This window comes from Epinephelus moara, chromosome 8 (assembly GCF_006386435.1).
Source record: "Epinephelus moara isolate mb chromosome 8, YSFRI_EMoa_1.0, whole genome shotgun sequence".
In the NCBI taxonomy this organism is placed as follows: domain Eukaryota; kingdom Metazoa; phylum Chordata; class Actinopteri; order Perciformes; family Serranidae; genus Epinephelus; species Epinephelus moara.
The window spans coordinates 23,580,498-23,599,287 of NC_065513.1; the positions used below are offsets into that span (position 1 = coordinate 23,580,498).

Below are 18,790 nucleotides of genomic sequence, written 5' to 3' on the forward strand. Positions count from 1 at the left end.
GCACATCTGCGTGATATTATACTCTTGTTTTTTGTGGACCATAATGACAACTCTGTTTATCAGATATACAAATCAAATAGATTTCAAAGAATATTCAGCTGCTTGCCATCAGGACTGGATCTGCGTCTAAGACTTTATTTTTTTCTTCTTCTTTATTATTTTCCTCAGGCAAACTGAAGGAGTGGTCACTGGTGCTGTATGGCACCTCTGTGCACCCGTACTCGTCTCTGCGCAGCGATAAGCCCCGCTCCACAGACATGCTGACGCCCACCGAAGAGGAGTTCACAGAGGAGTACAACGGTGAGTGATAAATCCAGAGCTGTACAAAGTCTGCTATTTTTACTGTCTGGTCACAATGATAGTGAGCTGTACTGATGCATTAGGAATAAGGCTGTTATTAAAGGGCGCAATAAAAAAAGTTATTAGACTGTAAGACCTATTCCTACAGTCACCTCTGTGTGTCTCCAGGCCCCTGTGACCCTGAGTGCAATGAGAATGGCTGTGAAGGTCCTGGACCCCATCACTGCATCAACTGCCTCCACTATTTCCTCAAGTTCAAGAACAACACCAGGTCAGAATGCCCCAAAAAATCAATACTTCTTCTTCTTCTTGTGTAAATTAATAAATATATAAAGTAGATATATAAAAATGTACTGACTATACTTTGGAATAGTGGGATTTATCAACAAGAGCAAAGGTTGTGTCTCTCTTGAGCCGTTTTCTCGTATTAACGAAGTTAAGTAGAAGTTTCCCTTCCACACATGTAGCACACAGCAGGAGATTGTCCGTGTCAGGAGCTGTCTCGTCCACTTGAAATACTCTACTTGGTCTGTGTGAGGGGTGGTGCCTGGGTAGATTGTGCAGGAGGCAAGACATGACGCGGATTAAACCGCAGTCACGTTACCAGTCTGTAATTTGTTCATAAAAATAGTCTCTCGCTGAATTTTTGAGGATTTTGGCATCAGGCCTTACAAATGGAAGTTCCTTTCCAGTTAGACATTTTCGTTGCCGTCTTCGTGTAAGTGAGCCATCTTCTTCACCCTCAGATGTTTGTTTTCTTCTTGTTTTCCTTGAGCCTCATGATAGAAATGTCGTCAGCACACCCACTCACTCGCTGTGAATTTTCCAGACTATTACCTGCTCTGTTCACACATGGGCTCCAACTACATGAGACTAGTTAATGTCCAATCCAACTAATTGGGACAACTGTTCTTAAATACAGCGCCCCTGGTAATGTCTAGATAATTTCAGGTTTGCAGTGCATGTATGAAAGGAGCTTTATACGACAAGTTTGGACAGAACATAGAGACAGAGCACAACAAGTCATACTCTAAGGGTGCTTTCAGACCTAGCGTTCCTTTGCTTTGGTCTGAATCAAGGACTAATTTTGTTACAAAGTTGCATAATGGCGTAGAGTTGGTTCGTGTTCTCACGGCAGCATTTACAAGTGGACCAGATAAAATGCCTTGTGCGAGAAATATGCTGTTGATTGGCCGGGAAGTAAACAAAATGTTGAAGAAGAGTACACTTGCAAGATAAATGTAACACTTTCTAATGTCACAGTGGAGGGACAACTACGCAGGTTGATTTTAGCGCTGGTCATCGTGGACTATATTGCTGTCATTGTTCATTTTAGGCAAACCACACAGTTTGAAAACAAGGCACAGTTCAAGGTTGGGACACACTCTCACCACAAACGAACAGCACTAGAGTTTGTTCGTAACTGGACCGAGACCGGCTCTTAAAGAAGGTCTCGGTTCGGTTGATTTGGTGCGCACCCGAGTGCGATTGCTGTGTTCACACCTGCCCAAACGAATATTTACAACTTGACTGGGTTCAACGGTTCTTACCCCTGTAGATAGTGCATCCCATTTCTGTTGTTTGCTAGTAGATGGAAATCAAAAGGAGGCACTTTCACACAATGCAAATCCATTGGAGAGCGATGACTTGTTTTCTCCTCCAGTTGGGGTGGGGCCTCAATGTGCTGTGTCTCGATCGTATATAACACCACACTAACCCAAACTGCTTGAACTGCTTCACATCTTCATTTAGAAACTGCATTTGTGTCTCTCCTCTTCCTCCTCTTACCTTGGGAATTATTTCAAACAAAGATTCAGGCTCAATCAACTTATTCATGAATTGAATGAATATCAACAGAAGGTGAATTAAGAAATACAAGGATTACTCATGTAGTGAGTGAGTGAATAAACTTTTTTTTGCACCTGTTGTATATATTATAACTTGTTGAGAGCAGCACGTAGGTGGCATTATTAAATTCCACTCAGTCTCACTGACCTTTCTCACTTTAATACACAGTTTCTAGATTCTCAAAGTATACATGAAAATGTAAACGTAATTGCTCTCAACAGATTTGCTTTTTTTCCCCCTTCTCTTAATTTAAAAAGTGCACCTGAGCTTCAAAGCTACAGCCAGAAGATGCGTCTGGCTCTTATATGTGACTTCAACAACATCTGATTGTTTTAAAGAGTGTGAAGTCCTCTGGGGGTTCAGAGACAGGCAAATAAAGAGAAGGATCAATATTAGCTGAGGGTCTCAATCAGAAAGGTAAATTGAATGTCGGTGCATACCAATCCACCAGTAACTGGATTTAATCAGCTCAAGGCTTTATTCCTGTCCTGTTTTCTCAGGCTTCAAAGAAACTACTGTCTAACAGCCCAGTTTGCATGAATGATTTTAATAATGTGCATTCCAGCAGAAATTTACTGTGCGTGTTTTGCTATGTTAATGGAAAAACCAAATGAATACATCTGGTGAACTCCTGACACGTGAAAATTAATCTTAGGTATTTACGTATTCTAATTTATTTGGTTGTAGATGGATCTTTAAAGAGTTGGAAATGCAGTCAGGCGTTTCATCTTACTGAGATAGTTTAATAATTTACTGAGAATAAATCCAACTTCTTTGTTTTGACCTCTGTGTGGTGAAAGAAAGCTAGGTGTGCTGTGAGAGACGGTATGTTTCCTTTCTAGATCAGACGTTACAACAAAAGACAAAAGCAAGACATAAGGTAGAGACACGATATGTAAACAGGTGAGTCTGTTTTTTAGATGTTTCTGCAGTATTTCAAAAACTGTACCCAACAACCCAGAGACAAATATTAAAGACTTGACGAAAACTCACCTTAAACTCCCACCGGGCACAGTAAACAACATTAAGCCCCAGCGAGTGCACCCAGGCCAACCTTAGGTTGAACATGTTCAACAGAAACAACTGATCAAAAGCAAAGGTAAAGAATGAACAGAAGCTAATTATGGTCTGAACATCCGAATTTCCATAGGAAATAAATGAATGCTGCAAAGTACTGTACCCGTCCCAGAGGGGCAGCAGGAAAAACAACAAGCGAGTGTACCTGGTGGTCGACAAACTTTTACATCAGCAGCCAACTCCTCAGACACACAGTTAACTTCAGGGCTCTTTTAAACATAAATAGATGTACCAAAGTCTAGGACTGCAACAAGATTTTTTCACGGTATGAAAACTGTATCAGAAAACATTGTATAGCGCCTTTCTAGTCTTCTGACCACTCAAAGTGCTGTTTTACACTACTGAGTCACATTCACCCTATCACACACCCATTAACACTCTGGCGGCCAAGGCTACCATACATGGTGCCACCGGCTACTCACTGACTAGTCACATGCTCTCACACACCTATGGAACAGCCATTGGGAGCAATTTGGGGTTCAGTATCTTGCCCAAGGATACTTCAATATGCGGACTGGAGGAGCTGGGGATCGAACCCCAGATCTTTCCATTGGTGGATGACCTGCTCTACCTCTGAGCCACAGCCGCCCCATTATCAGTTACAATTATCCTTAAAGGAATGAAAACAAAGAGTTTTTTTATGCTTTATTATAATTGAAACTTGAAACCTTTTTTTTCCCCTTCATTTTTTATGATAATTTGTGTAAAAACTCAGGCAGTTAAGGAGGAAAGGTGAGATTCTCCGTCCGGTTGCATTATTTTTATACTGTACATAAGCAGATGGACACAGCACGATATCCATCAATTTTTTAAACCACAGTATACCTTAAAACTGTTAAACCGCTGCAACCCTACCACGGACATCATAATGTTCAAAATAATGCACCTGTAAGTCTCTCAGCACTCTCTGCTTTCTTTTTGGTTTCACCTTGTCTATATTTACTTAGTTTGATTCTTTTTCGTGACGCCACAGTGGTGCAGTGTTTGGCACCGTCGCCTCACAGCAAGAGGGTCCCTGGTTTAAACCTGGGGTGGGGGAGCCCTTCTGTGCGGAGCTTGCATGTTCTCTTCGTGTCACTGTGGGTTTTCTCCTGCTTCCTCCCAGTGTCCAAAGACGTGCAGGTTAATTGGTGACTCTAAATTGGCCGTAGGTGTGAATGGTTGTCTGTCTCTATGTGTCAGCCCTGTGATAGTCTGGCGACCTGTCCAGGGTGTACCCTGCCTCTCGCCCAGTGTCAGCTGGGAATAGAGTTCAGCACACCCGTAACCCCTGAAAAGGATATATGGTTATGGAAATGAATGAATGATTCTTTTTCTAATCGTTTCTGTTTCTCTCCTCTAATTCCACTCCTATGTGCGCACCAGCTCTACTTATTGCATACATGCTCACACTCAGACTGTCATCCCACATACAGATAAACACAAATACACAGTCAAACCTTCACGATTTCAAAGGCACCACGTTTATGTACAGTTGTTGCAGTTGTATTTTCAGCGTCACAAATATATGTCCTAATCTCTACGTTGTTGTAATGTTCTGACTCTGCTTCATGTCTTAGTAAAGTTTAGTCACATTCTGATTTGGTTTACTCATCAGTGATTATAACTCATTCTGGTTCATTTGGAATTTTACACATTTCCCTTTGAAGGTCACAGGTCAGTGCTTGCTCCTGTTATTTGGCGAGCTTAATAGGAATAAGGTTAAGACACAGAGCAGGTGGTGACCTGATTAATTTGACCTTGTCAGTCTGATAACAGAGATTGTTGTTTCCTGTCGGTCATATCAGTCTCTCCCNTGTGTGTGTGTGTGTGTGTGTGTGTGTGTGTGTGTGTGTGCGCACGCGCGCGTTTGCACCTTTGTGTGTGCCCTTAGGATCCCATTAGGATCAAAGTCTGTTGTAATTGCCTTTGTGTCGGCGGGTCTCTGCACTAATAAAAGGCAAACTGATGCAGGTGCATGAGAATGTGCAAGCTTAGGCGCTGCCTTATCATTAGCCCACTTTAGAGGTGTGCTGCCCTTTTCTGCCACCACAGGGAGCAATTGATGAATGAGAAGGGGGNAGAAAGGGGGGGGGGGGGGGGGGGGGTGTTGGTGGTGTTTAATGTTAATTACATCCCTACATATGTGTTTGATGGTCTGGACTCACCAAAAGGTGTGTGGGTCTTTGAAACTGCAGAGGTTTTTGCACCTCTTTGTGTGTGTGTGTGTGTGTGTGTGTGAGACTGAAGAATTGCTATAATAAATAGAATTTATGACAGCGATTAATTTTTTTTTATCACATTAAGCATATTAAACTTAAACTCACCCAATTGCTGTCATTTTTCCTTACTGTTCATATCGAACTGACATCAGTGGGTTTACTTGGAAAGAGGACTTACAGATGTGTCACACACACTCACTCACACATACACACACATATATATATACATATATATATATATATATATATAAAAATTATATAATGTGTATTTCCATTGCAGGTTTGGTCGTACATTTCATAGAAGGTGGTGTTAAAAAGGTCTTAAAAAGTCGTAACTTTGACTTGGTTATATCTGTACCCTTTACCACTGATACATCTATTCGGAATAATTATTTATTTTAATATGTATCTCTTAATTTTACTTTGCCTAAAAATGGTCAAACTTAACGAAGGTATCATGGATTTCTTAAATAGCAAATTATTAACATATGTCAGTGTGTTTTATTGGCAAATTAACCGACATTTTGGGTGTGCTCATGCTTTCCCGATCTATTTCCTAAGTAATGACCTTGGTGACCAAAACATTATTATAACTGATGGGAACGATGGACAAAAATACAAAAATAAAAGCTTATGTTGAAAAAAATACAAACCTTGGCATTTTCCTTTAAATTTTTTCTTATTTCTACAATTGCCTGTCTTTATGATTTCAAGGACTCAATCGACGACATCTTGCACTGACAGTGCAGTCAGGGATAGTGGTTTAAATTTGTTCTCACATTTAGTGCTGTCCTTGGTGTAGGTGATGTATCGTAGTTTTTTTATAATCTTTTATTGGCTAAATCGGCATTTCAGCATAGCAGAGAAAAGGTATTGAAGCTGGAGGACAAACTCGTAGCGGTGTATATGCGCACATGTGGATTATGTGTTTCACACGTGCAATATGTGTTTCTTGGCAGAAAACTCTGTGTGTGAATACGGCTAAAGGACTGTGAGTGTGTGTGTGTGTGTGTGTGTGTGTGTGTGTGTGTGTATGTGTGCTCTTGAGGATTCTGGAGATCTTTTTCACCTTAGGAAGGGAGCCTCAGGGTGAAATGAGGGGGTGACGGCAGGCTGTGAAGTTATCCAACAGATGTTACACCTGTTCACCATATAGCAGCCGCACGCACACACTCAAGCCTCCACTTCTGTTTGTCCTAACTCATTATGAGCTGTATTGATACATGAAAAAGATGTTTACATTTTGCCTTGGGTGATTATGAGAAAAATATTTCTGCTTTAGTCTTATAAAACTATATTTTACTTGATCTTATATTTATAATTGAGCGCATTAAGCCCATAATAGTGTTACACAACAGGCATATGTTTCTTGTCAGACATGTGTTTTACATTTTGAGCCTGTTAACATTGTACTGAGCTGTGTGATAGAGGTTGTTAATTGTGGAACAGTGAGGTCTAGTTTGTCTTTATTTTGTTTGGGGCTGTACTGAATAGTTTGAGGCTCCAAAGTTTTATTCATAAGACTACACTAATATTATTACTATTATAGTATTGGTAGAATCAGATTCAAGCGGTGACTATATGCGTGGCATTGTGTCGGACTTGTTTGATTCAGACATTTTCAATAACTTTCTAAAAGTTTATTGGAAAATAAAGATCAAACAGCATCATAAATTGCATGTATTTATTTAAAAGATAGGGTGATCAGACATTCGAAGCTTTATTTGAAAAACCTCAGTAGAAGCTTTGACTATTTGTACAGCCATAATTATGTTGCACAGTCAGTGTAAACTACATGTTTGTAAGAAATACCCTCGAAATGCCCCTTGTTCGTACTCCACTTTTGATGCTCTCCCTTACCCTGTCTCTCTCCTCTCATCCCCTCTCCCCAGGATGTGTGTGTCAGAGTGCCCCAGTGGCTTTTTCCGTGACGATAGGAAGCGCTGCAAGAAGTGCTCCTCATTGTGCGAGACCTGCGTTGGAAGTCGTAGCGACCAGTGCACCACATGCAGGACTGGTTTTCACCTCAACGAAGGCTCCAATACGTGTGTCGCCAACTGCGGCGACGGCTTCTACCTCGACACTGGTATGTTTCACTGCTGGGCAGACTGACTCTGCAAAGCATAAAGTCATGAGTTCATACATGATAGCACATCATGCAGTCAAGAACTTGTTTCCAAACTCTGTCTTTCATTTTTCCTTGGGCCAATCTCAGGGGATTTATAAGCTGCTTCTCACTTCAGTATTTTTCTTATAGTGTGACATTTTGGCCCTGTCTTCACTTGTACGGACATAGTAAAGTGTACAGGCTAGTTTCAAAAGATAATTAGAGATTCATCATCGTTGAGTCCTCCTTGACATAAGGAGGAAGGAGTTCACTCAAAGATCCGAGTGATGCTCTGGACATGTGAAAATTTTTCTTCCTCTCCTCATCACCAACAATCCCCCTTTAAAAATTGTCCACCATCTGCTGGTTGGACCGGTCCTGATCCAAAACCTTAGTTTGTGGCGTACTTAAACCGCAGAAGCCGAGGTGGAGCAATTAACATTGGGCACAGCAGATGTCTCGGTTCATCTGTGAAGTGGTGCAGCAATACTGAGTTTAAGTATAAAGGAGTCATCAGACCAAGCAGTGCGAACAAAATGTTAACAAACTGGAAGTCAACCACAGTTATTTTTTTCAGGTGCATGTTAATTACACAAAGCAATAATGGGCATGTACAAATTAAGCAGACGATGTCATCATTTTATACATCCACACAGATACACAGTGACCAGAGCTTTGAAAAATCCCACCTGAAAATGCATTAAAAAAGTAAACATTTTAGTGAGATAACCTCTGTTTGCATGTAGATGACACGCTAAAACAAAGAGGGAAATATTAGTTTTCAGAAGTATCTGTTTACACGTAGACAGAGCCTTAAGCTTAACGGAGCAGTTAGGGTTAAGGTGAGCAAAATGCCTTAGACAACACAGAATCAGGCTCAGCTGTGATTGCTGCATGCCCACACAGGATCAACGATTTGTCTCCCCAAGTCCGTTGTAAGTTTGCTGGCTATAGATCAACTTCTCAAAGTGTGAAATTCATGAGATTAAAGAATAGCTAAATAAGGAAGATGAACCCCAAATACTAACATCACTGCTGGAAATGAATTGGACTTACAGAAACATCTGCATCTCAAAGTATTGTGCTGTTTTGTTCGTGACGTAACATCTTGCCATTTTTATGCATTTGCTGAACTGAACAGGTCAGAAAGATTTTTGGTTGTCAGGAGATTTTTTTACCAGTTTAAAGTGGAGTAAATGGTGAAATAAAACAGACCTGCAGGAGAATTATCTAAGAGTAATGTTCAGGAGAAGTCAGCTTGCTGTCAGGTTTATAATAAACAGAGTAGTTGGGGTAGGGTTAACATACTGTATGTACTGTATGTATATACTTACTGGTTTGACTTATGTTTATGCTGCATGCCAGCCTGGATGAAAGGGAAGCAGGAATGAGGCTGAAACTATGTATATCTTATAATTATGTCTATATATTGGTTTGCAGCCAAGGCAGTGTAAGTCCTGGCAGCTCTGAGAGGCTCTGGCAGCAGATCTGATGCGATCTGATCCAAGTTCAATCATAACATTTCAACAGGCCAAGATGTAGTGGATACTTTTTTCTTTTGAAATGTTGGCACAGCTGAGTATTGTGTTGTGTTAAATGAGCTATCTAAAGTTTATTTTGTCTTTGTCAGTCTGACAGCAAGCCGAGCTGAATTCCTGCCTTTATAATCACGTGGACGCTTTCGTGTAATGATTTCATTTTTGGACAGGACTTTTTTTTTTTTTTTTTTTTTTTTTTTTTTTTTTTTTTTTTTTTTTTTTCAAGGGTTGCCATCCTAATTATGGACAAAGTAATGTCAGCAATGAGAAGTATTCAAGTGTGGTATTGACTAAACTAATTGGGACTGAAATGGGACCGTAGCAAGTATCTCACTATCCTCGCTCTTATTTTAAGAAGCTACAAATTATATTCAGCCACTAAAAAAGCCTGGAAAGCTGGAAATTAAAACGGAAGTACAAGGAAGAGTTGTTTCTATAGAGATGATACACCATCTCGTCTGTTCACATTGGTGTAAATTGGCAGGTTTTCAGCACATTGCAACTCGTCTCGTCACAAATCTTTGGTCTGAACTGGGTTTAAAATCCCAAAATATCCAACATAACATGGAGAAAAGCTGAAAATCTAAACAATTGAGAACACTGCATCTCTGAAATGAAAAATAACAGATCATCATAACTGTTAATGATTGACTCGTCTATTAATTAAATAATTTCAGATCAATCTTTGACCTCCAGTTCTCAACTAACACTCGAAAACGGTGAATGTAAAAGTGCTTTTTCACGGAAATCCTGTCGCTGACCTGTCCGCACCCTTCCTCAACCCTTTAATGATTTTCAGATTCGTGAAAATCTTACCAACAATCCTCACTTACGCTCAGTCTCCTCCTCTCAGCTCCGGCCATATGACTTCCAAATAAAACCATCATAGTTGTGTCATACATAAGCAACGTTTTTCCCGGATATGTAGAAATAACAGTTTTGATTAATGGCCGTAGTCTACTCTATGGTTTCTCAAGAATAATAAAACAAAGTTTTTGGCAATCCTCATCACTGCTGAAGGCAGATGTGTCCATGTGCATTGTGTCAAAGCGTGTCATTGCCTTTAGTGTGCCTTTTGAAATATTCATCTACATTCCTCTCCTCCCTCACCGACACTACAATCTTCTTTTTCATCCCTGCAGCGTTAGCCTTTTGACATTTCTGTTCTTTCCCCTCTCCTCTCCTGCCATCTCTGCCCCCTGCCTTTTGTCCTTGTTCTCTGTTCCTCTACTTGTTCTCTCTCCCTTTCCTCTCTGGTCTTCCTCACTCACTTTACCCCCTCTCCTCTTCATCATTGTCTTCTTCCTCTGCTCCCTTTCTTAATTTCAAATGCAGCCAGACTTCTGGTTCTTATTAACCACTGTGAATGACTGGCTCTCCCTGTGTCTTTCAGATTCCAACATTTGCAGGAGATGTCCAGAGAACTGCAGGAAGTGCACCAACTCCAATATCTGCACAGAATGTAAACCTGGGATGAGGTAAGCCGGGAGTCATGCTGAGCAGCTTCAGAGGAGACACTGGTCAGAGTTTAATGCATTATTAATTTTAGTGTTTTGACAGGAAATGATTTCAGTCTTGCTGTGTCCGTTGCTACATAACGTGTGATTATGCGCCTTAAAACTTGCTGTGTTTCAATTTTTTACCATAGTAAAGGTGCAGCAAGATTTGCTTCAAACTTAACAATCACTGAGTTTCCTCTTAACAAAAACAGCATGGGGGATTTGATTGAACACAATTTTTCAAAGTTGCATCAAGGCTCCATTTCAACTACTTAACCACTGCAACTCCAAAGGTTTTAGTTTACTTAAAAGAAAGTTCTTTCTGGGTGGTTCATAGTGTCTAAAACCCTCCTCTCCTCACACCTTTGTGATGTTAGACAGCTTTTGTAAGATTTCAAAGCCTACAGTCTGACATTCTCACACTTACAGACCAGCTGCGTTGCTTCTCTCTCAAGCTCTCGTCATTTATTCTTCACACAACTAGTTATCACTTTTTGTGTATACAAACAAATGCAACACTATTAATCTTCAAGGAAAGATTGACAGAAAATGTCCACGTTTCACCTCCTCACTGTGACGTCCGAAGTTTTGGTCCACCGTCAAGTGTGGCTGTTTATAACAGCTAAAAACATGCCTGACTGTAAACGCGATCAGACAACAAGTTGTACAAACTAGTTTGTTTCTAGCATACCTCCTGCCATAATGTTGATTGGCTGTATTTACATAATGCTTTTCTCCAAAGCAGTGTGTCTTTCCCCAAGGACACTTCAACATGTGGACAGGAACTGGAGATCCTGAGCTCACCCCAAAATCTAAATACATATTTTTCTTCTTATCTGAAGTGCTATTTATCAGTCTCGATTGTGTTGGTGTGAGTTGCTGAGGGTTGGAGATATCGGCCGTCGAGATGTCTGCCTTCTCTCTGATGTAATGTACCCAGAACAATGTAACAGCAATGTCTCTTTCCAGAAACCATGACCGGGTTACTGAAGATAATCCACAGACCTTGTTGTGAGCAGTTTCATGTAGGGACTATTTTCTTTCTACCAAACTACCCCCGCCAATTGTATCACTGTGCTGAAGGAAACGCGCATCGACTAATGGACGAGAGGCTCATGCTTTTGACAGCGTAGAATGTAAACATTAATGCTGTCCTCGTCGGCTCAGCTGTAACATAAGCTACCTCAGTGGTGCTAGGTGAGCTAGCAGTAGATGATCGCTTCCTACTGCGCAGTGATATGGCTGGTGGGTGTAGTTAGACAGACAGAAATTAGTTCTTACATGAAACTGCTCATATCAAGTTTTGGTTTTTTTTGCACTTTGAGCTCCACAAGCTGAGTGCCATCTAGCTCCATTATATTGGAGAGAAAGCAGACATCTCTACGGCTGATATCTCCAACGCTCGGCAACTCACACCAACACAGTCAGATTAATAAATAGCACTGTGGGTAAAAAAATATGTATTTTTGATTCATGGGATGAATTGTTCCTTTAATGTTTCCCATGTATATGAGGCTCATATACAACTCACCTAAATATATGGTTTCATTGGCAACATGGTGTCTATGGGCACTGTGTTGGACAACCCGTTAACGTTCGATGCCTGCTGCTACCAGACCAGCTGATATTAATCACAGTTTGTTCATATGAAGATCTATCATTACAGCCCGTCCTCCGTCGTACTATGAACAAATACCTCAGGTTTTGTCTTTTGCATCAGTTTGGCTTAAATGTCAGTGTTGTGGTTTCAGGATAAAAACCTTTTGTGTTCATCCTCTTCATAACACTGCAGAAACACAGTGTTGCTAATTTAGACCAGCATATTGTGTTGCACTGTGGTTTGGGTTCTCAGCATGAACCAGTGAAACCAGGGCTTCCCAACTGTTTTCCACTTGGGACCCAAATTGAGTAAACAGAGTTTCACCCCGTGACCCGGGCTTATTAAAGCCCACATACACTCATGTCATGCGGAGACCCACAAGAAGTGGAGCTGTTGCCCATTTTGGGTTGTGGTCGTCACTTTGAAGAACCTCTGATCTAAGCCATTTAGTTATCCATGCAGACATGTTGCAGTTCATTTTCTGGCCACTTCCACAGCAGCCTTTTCAAACCGCCCCAACTACACTTGACCTGACAAAGGATAGGGCGTTTCAAAGTGCTGGAATTCCTGATAGGTCATGAAAGAAACACTTGTGAAGCGCTTAAAACATATTGCGGTCTTGAACCCAGCTTTAAGTGTTCAGTGTAGCCAGAGGTGGAGGTGGGGACACTTGTAAGCCATAATTTCCTCTGAATGCCAGCGAGACCACAGCAAGACACATGCTCGCACACGCACATGCACACACACACAGTCCTCCATTCAGTACACCATTCATGGCTGGTTAGGAGCCGAGGAGGAAGAGGGGACCAGACGAGATCGTTTCTGGGAAACGTTAGCTAACGCGGACCAGCTGTTTTTCAGTTTAGCGCGGCAAGCTCACCAACCTGTCCTCACTGTGACTTCACAGGATTGACTTTATAACCTCCAAACCTACTTCCTAACTTACCTCTACACAAACATCTGGCACTTGGAAAATCTCTTATATATATTTCTTTAAAACAACAAATTCCCTTTGACTTCAGTTGAATGTGGAGGATACAGTATTCCTGCACATCAGTGAAAAAGTAAACTAGGCCAGCAGTTAATGTGTACACCCGCTTGCTATCACTGGTGGTGCAGCTGTTTCGTTTTTATTCATTCTTCCTCAATAATTACCATGAAGAAATTTCTACAGAAAATTCCTTAGTAACAGCTGGCTTTTAACAGGCAAAATTTAAATCAGCAGTGTGTGGGATTTAGCAGCATCTAGCGGTGAGGATTGCAGATTGCCACTAGCTGAAACTTCTCCTGGTTAGAATTCCTTCAGTGTTCAGGATGTTTTGTACCAGGAGCCAAATTATCCACAGGCATCTCTTCTTTTTCAAAACAAATGGACAAGATGATTTAAAGCGGTAGAAACACCGAATGGAGCAGTATCACTTTAAAAATCAGTGTTTTTCCAATGCTGTTTGGCACATCATGGAGGGGCTGTTAAGTACAGTGGCTGACACGAACATGTGAATGCCTGTGTCTAGAGCCAGTGTTTGATTTGTCCGTTCTGGGCTACTGTAGAAACATGACGATGCAACATGGCAGACTCAATAGACAAGGATTGCTCCCTATGTAAATATAGATGGCTCATTCTAAGGTAATGAAAGATGACATTTCTTATTTCAGGTGATTTTACTCTAAAGAACACATACTTACGTTAGATTTAGTTTCTGCCAATTTATCCCCCTAAGTCCTACACACTGGAGTTGTTTTGCAGCAAACAGTTTGGAAATAAGAGAATATTGGTTTTTAACCTTTCTTAAACTCACGTGCTGCCATCTGGATGAATTTTATGTTGGTACTTAAAAGGAAATGACTTTATTTTTACTTGCTTTTTCTTCCTGGTGTTAATTCTAAAGGTATGAAGATGTGTCTTTTTCTGTTTCTCTGTCTAGTCTTCAAGGAAACAAGTGTCAAATGACCTGTGACCCAGGAACTTATTACAATGGCCACAGAAGGACTTGTGAGCCTTGTCATCGGGCATGTGCCACCTGCGCAGGTAGGAAGTCGTAACACTTACTACAGTTACATTTATCATGTACATCAGTGTGTTCTTATGTGGTTTAGCAGTACTTGAGGTAACGTCTCTTTGTTTATCATTTGATTTATAATGTTCTAACAACGTTTCTAAAGTGTGTGTCTGTGTGTTTTGTAGGCACAGGTATAGAGGCGTGCACAAAGTGTGCAGACGGCTACTTACTTGAGGACTGGCGGTGTGTGTCAACATGCAGCACTGGCTACTACCTGTCAGAGCAGACCTCAGACAACGGGCAGGTTCAGAGGTCCTGTAAGAAGTGAGTCAGCACACCTGCCAACACCTCGTCACCACAGTGACCTTGTAGATCTCCGGTCTACAAATATAAAAAAGGAAATCTATAGCTTTAGCAAGTCAAGTGCGTGTTTCTTAACTTTTTCTAGCACTACTTGTGCCATGTGCTCAGGAATGTAGGGGAGGTTGCCTTGGATAGTGTAAGCATGCAATCGGTTAAGTGCGTGCACATATTAATCTCTCAAATAAATAACTGACAGTTAGATCTGAAACCTGAAACCCAAATACATGTTTACATGCTTTAATGGTCAAAAACACTGTATTTTCCTCACACTATCTGTGCTGGAACATATATTCACCCTCTGTTTGACGCGCTTCGTTTTGGCGCCCCTCTCCCGAAAAAGCACAGTCTGCTCTAATTGGTCTGTGATTCTAGATCTCACAAATCTTGACATCTCTGCACCATCACTGCAGCCGGGGAATAACTGTAAAGAAAAACAGCGGCTCTTTCTACCTTGAAAAATTGCAAATAAAATCTCCACAATTGGACATGTTCCAGCAGGAATGTGATCCAAATTTTCCCTGACACTAATGTGTAGCTACATCTATCCATGTAGGCTGCTCAATGTAAATACTTACAGCAGCGTGCCTGGAGCAAATGACCATGTAAAGAAATTTGTCACCATCTGATGTCACCTTATCTTGAAAGTAAAAAAATGTTGGAAAGGTTTGAAGCCTGAGATATTTGCTCACAGGGATCTTTTACATATGTTAACCTTATTATTTCAAAGTTTGGCCACGTATAGTTTCGACATCTGACATCATATATCTATGACAGAAAATAAAGAAAAGCTTTAAACGTGCCCTTTAACAAGCCTTTCAGAACTGCCCTTGGTTGCACTTTGCAGTTTTTCCACAGCTCCATTACTTCACTCTTCACCTATGTTAACATGTGTGAGGAGAAAAAGGAGGGAAAGAACATGTAAACATGCTCATATTCCTGTTTGATGACAGTTTGATGACTGCTTTGCCTCCTATCACACCCACAGTCAAACTCCTCCACAGTCAGACGTCTTGTCTGCTTTTCTTATCGTTCCTTGAGGTGAACTTGCCTCCCTCCTTGACTTATTTATTGCTCACTTGACCCTTTACTTTATTTGATTTCTTAATTCTCTGTCAGCTCCTTCCTGGTCAGATCATTTCCAATCATTGCGACATTTTCACACTCAATGTGAGAACTGTTTTCTTGTTGCAAGAGGGTTATTTCAGATATTATCCTATCTGGTTTCTGTTATGGTAACGACTGTTTTAAAAACTTCATGTCTTACATCAATCTAGAACTTCCAGTGCTTTGCAAACACTGCTTACTGGTATACACTTGAAGGGCCAAAGCAATAGATTACAGTTTAGAAATGAAAATCATAAACGAATTAAAGCAGTACCGTAATATTTTATTTGTACTCTGATGGGTCGCTGTTTTGTCCCTGGTTGTGTTTATACACTTATAGTCTTGCCACCAGACAATCAGAGATCTCCGCCTTCTGATAGTCTGGGGACACTCCTTTCTAAAGTGTGTTTAACACACCGGCGAAAACAGCCGGCAACAAAGCAACGCCTCTTGCATTTTTGAAAAGGACACGCCTTCTCAGAAATGTGCGCTCCCCCTTTTCTCGTCCGCAAGGAAACAAACACACAGCTTGAAAATGGATGCCGAGAGATTAAACTCCGTTTTATCAAACGTGTGCTCATCCGTGAAGAAAATATTTTTTCCAGCGAATGTCTTAGTTACAACATGATTGAGCTAACTGGAGTAGTTTATGTCGTATCCGACAACGGGAGGCTTTTAACAGATGACGTCCTGATGTTAGCTTTGCTGCTGGTGTTAGCTGTCCCTGTCAGCTGCAGCCACTGATGCTTTCCGGACATCGTGATTTCCCAAACTGAATAAATACCACACACAGCAACACAAAGCTGCTTTGCTAGCTCAATCATGTTGTAACTAAGATATCCGCTGGATAAGATATTTTTTTCACGGACCGTTTAATGAGTTATTACCTATTACAGACACCGCTAACGGCTAACAGGGCTAACAGCTAACGGTTAGCCCAGCTAAAGTAAACCNACAAGGCGATTCCCTCTATAGTCCGGCCGGACGGATGAGTCATGGCCTTGTAAAGGATTATGTTTGTTTCTTTTAGTTGGCGAGAATGTGTCGCCGCAAACGCAACAAACATCCACTAACTTTGATGGCGTTTTCTGCAAGCACGGCTGAGCCATTTTGTACCGCTACACGTGTTTCTAGTGGGACTATGTTTACAAGCAAAAGAGCTCAGCGAGCCACCGAAGGACCGCCCTGCAGATTTACTATTGGCTCTGCAACGTAGGGAGTTTTTTTTAAACTCTGAAATTGTATCCGGCCATCTAAACACAAAATCAGGGAGAAAGTCATCAGTCTTTAGCTAAGCAAAGCGTCTAAAGACTGACTTGTGAGTCTAATACACTTATGATGCACACCAGGACATAACAAAAGTAGGAAAAAACATACATGTTTAAATGTCTACTCAGGTGACACAAATGTTTTTCCCTCTTTGCAGTTGATATTTACACAAAACTGAATATGACTGTATGTATTCTTACCAACTAGCTCACTGCAGCAAAAAATCAAAAGTCTCATAAAGATTTATGTTTCTGTTTTGAAAGAATATTTTGATTTATTCTTGGGCTTCGTTATTTAAGACCACATTGGTCAGTTTCCTTGTAGTTCAGTGATCTGAGTGTATTTGAGAGCAGCAAATTGGAAAATTGACAGTTCTACAGTGACGCATCTTTGAAGAAAATCAATGACTATAAAGGCAAAAACTAACAGAAAGATATCTGAAACTCCTCTAACCTTGTAGAGGATATGTGAGGACAGCACAGAGCTGCATGGACTGCTTTCTAACTCTTCCTCCAACCATCGACAGGTGTGACCATAGCTGCTACGAGTGCTTGGGGCCCGGTGAACAGAACTGCAGCAGCTGTGTCACTGGTTACAATCTGGAGGCAGGAGCCTGTGTGGTCAGCACCATCTGCAAAGATGGTGAGTTGTCAACTCTCTTATCTACAAGATGAGCTCAGTGTGTTTAATTTTTTTACTTGTTGCACTGCCTCTCACAGGCAGTGGATCGTCATCAGGGTGTCTGCAGGTCTTTAAAAAAAGTCTTAAAATGTCTTCAGAATCAGAGTCAGAAATATTTTATTGATCCCCGAGGGGAAATTGTGATTCATTACAGTCGCTTAGATGTAAAGAATAGAGAATTATAAGAAGTAAGAATAAGAGTATGAATTAGAGGTATGTAATTATAAAGCAATAAAATAAAATGTACTTTAAAATTTAAAATAGAATGTGCATCATGCTACAGTGTTTAACACTAGTACTTAAGATATTAAAATATTAAGAATAAAATATATATCATCACTGTGCTGTAAGTGTGAAATGTAACTACAATATATACATCAATAGAATAAACAAGAATAGAATAAAAGTAAACATAAGAAATATGTACAGTTATGTGCATGATAAAGTCGTCTTAAATTAGATTTTATGAATATTAGCCCTAGAGGTCATTAGATTTTGAATTGTGAGATTCATCAGTCAAGTTATTCTGTGCAAAAGTCCATATTCATATTACAAATCTTTTTACCAATCACTGAACTTAAAACTGTCTTTTACCTGTTGGCAAAATGTTTATTAATCTAATGCACTTTAATAACCATATTCCTACATAAAAACTAAATCTGCACAGGACCACATACATACTAATTACCTTAATACTTACCTGCAGTGCATGAATAAGAAAAAGATGATTCGTCCAAACAGCAGTCTTAAATTTGGTTTAAAAATATCTTGAAATAACTTAGAAAGAATTAAATTAAATGTCTGATACCTGCAGACACCTGGTTTTAGTGCATAGTAGTATGATCTGAAGTGAGATATCTGTAAAGGCTTAAACCAGCGAGAGCATTGAGTTGACCAGAGTCACAGCAGGAAAAACATACCTTTATACACTGAACAAAAATATAAATGCAACACTTTTGTTTTTGCTCCCATTTTTCATGAGCTGGACTCAAAGATCTAAAACATTTTGTATATACACAAAAGACCATTTCTCACAAATATTGTTCACAAATCTGTCTAAATCTGTTTTCGTGAGCACTTCTCCTTTGCCGAGATAATCCATCCCACCTCACAGCTGTGGCATATCAAGATGCTGATTAGACAACATGAATATTGCACAGGTGTGCCTTAGGCTGGCCACAATAAAAGGCCACTCTGAAATGT

General features: G+C 40.5%; 1 protein-coding gene across 1 annotated transcript in view; it reads left to right on the top strand.

Moving 5' to 3' along the window:
* Nucleotides 1–18,790, top strand: part of LOC126394237 (proprotein convertase subtilisin/kexin type 5-like) — a 95,424-nt gene that overhangs the window by 38,878 nt on the left and 37,756 nt on the right. Inside the window, exons 12-18 of the mRNA XM_050050941.1 lie at nucleotides 169–300; nucleotides 469–571; nucleotides 7,319–7,512; nucleotides 10,465–10,549; nucleotides 14,096–14,199; nucleotides 14,356–14,494; nucleotides 17,433–17,548. Coding sequence (XP_049906898.1) covers nucleotides 169–300; nucleotides 469–571; nucleotides 7,319–7,512; nucleotides 10,465–10,549; nucleotides 14,096–14,199; nucleotides 14,356–14,494; nucleotides 17,433–17,548 — 873 coding nt within the window. The remainder of the gene's footprint in view (nucleotides 1–168; nucleotides 301–468; nucleotides 572–7,318; nucleotides 7,513–10,464; nucleotides 10,550–14,095; nucleotides 14,200–14,355; nucleotides 14,495–17,432; nucleotides 17,549–18,790) is intronic.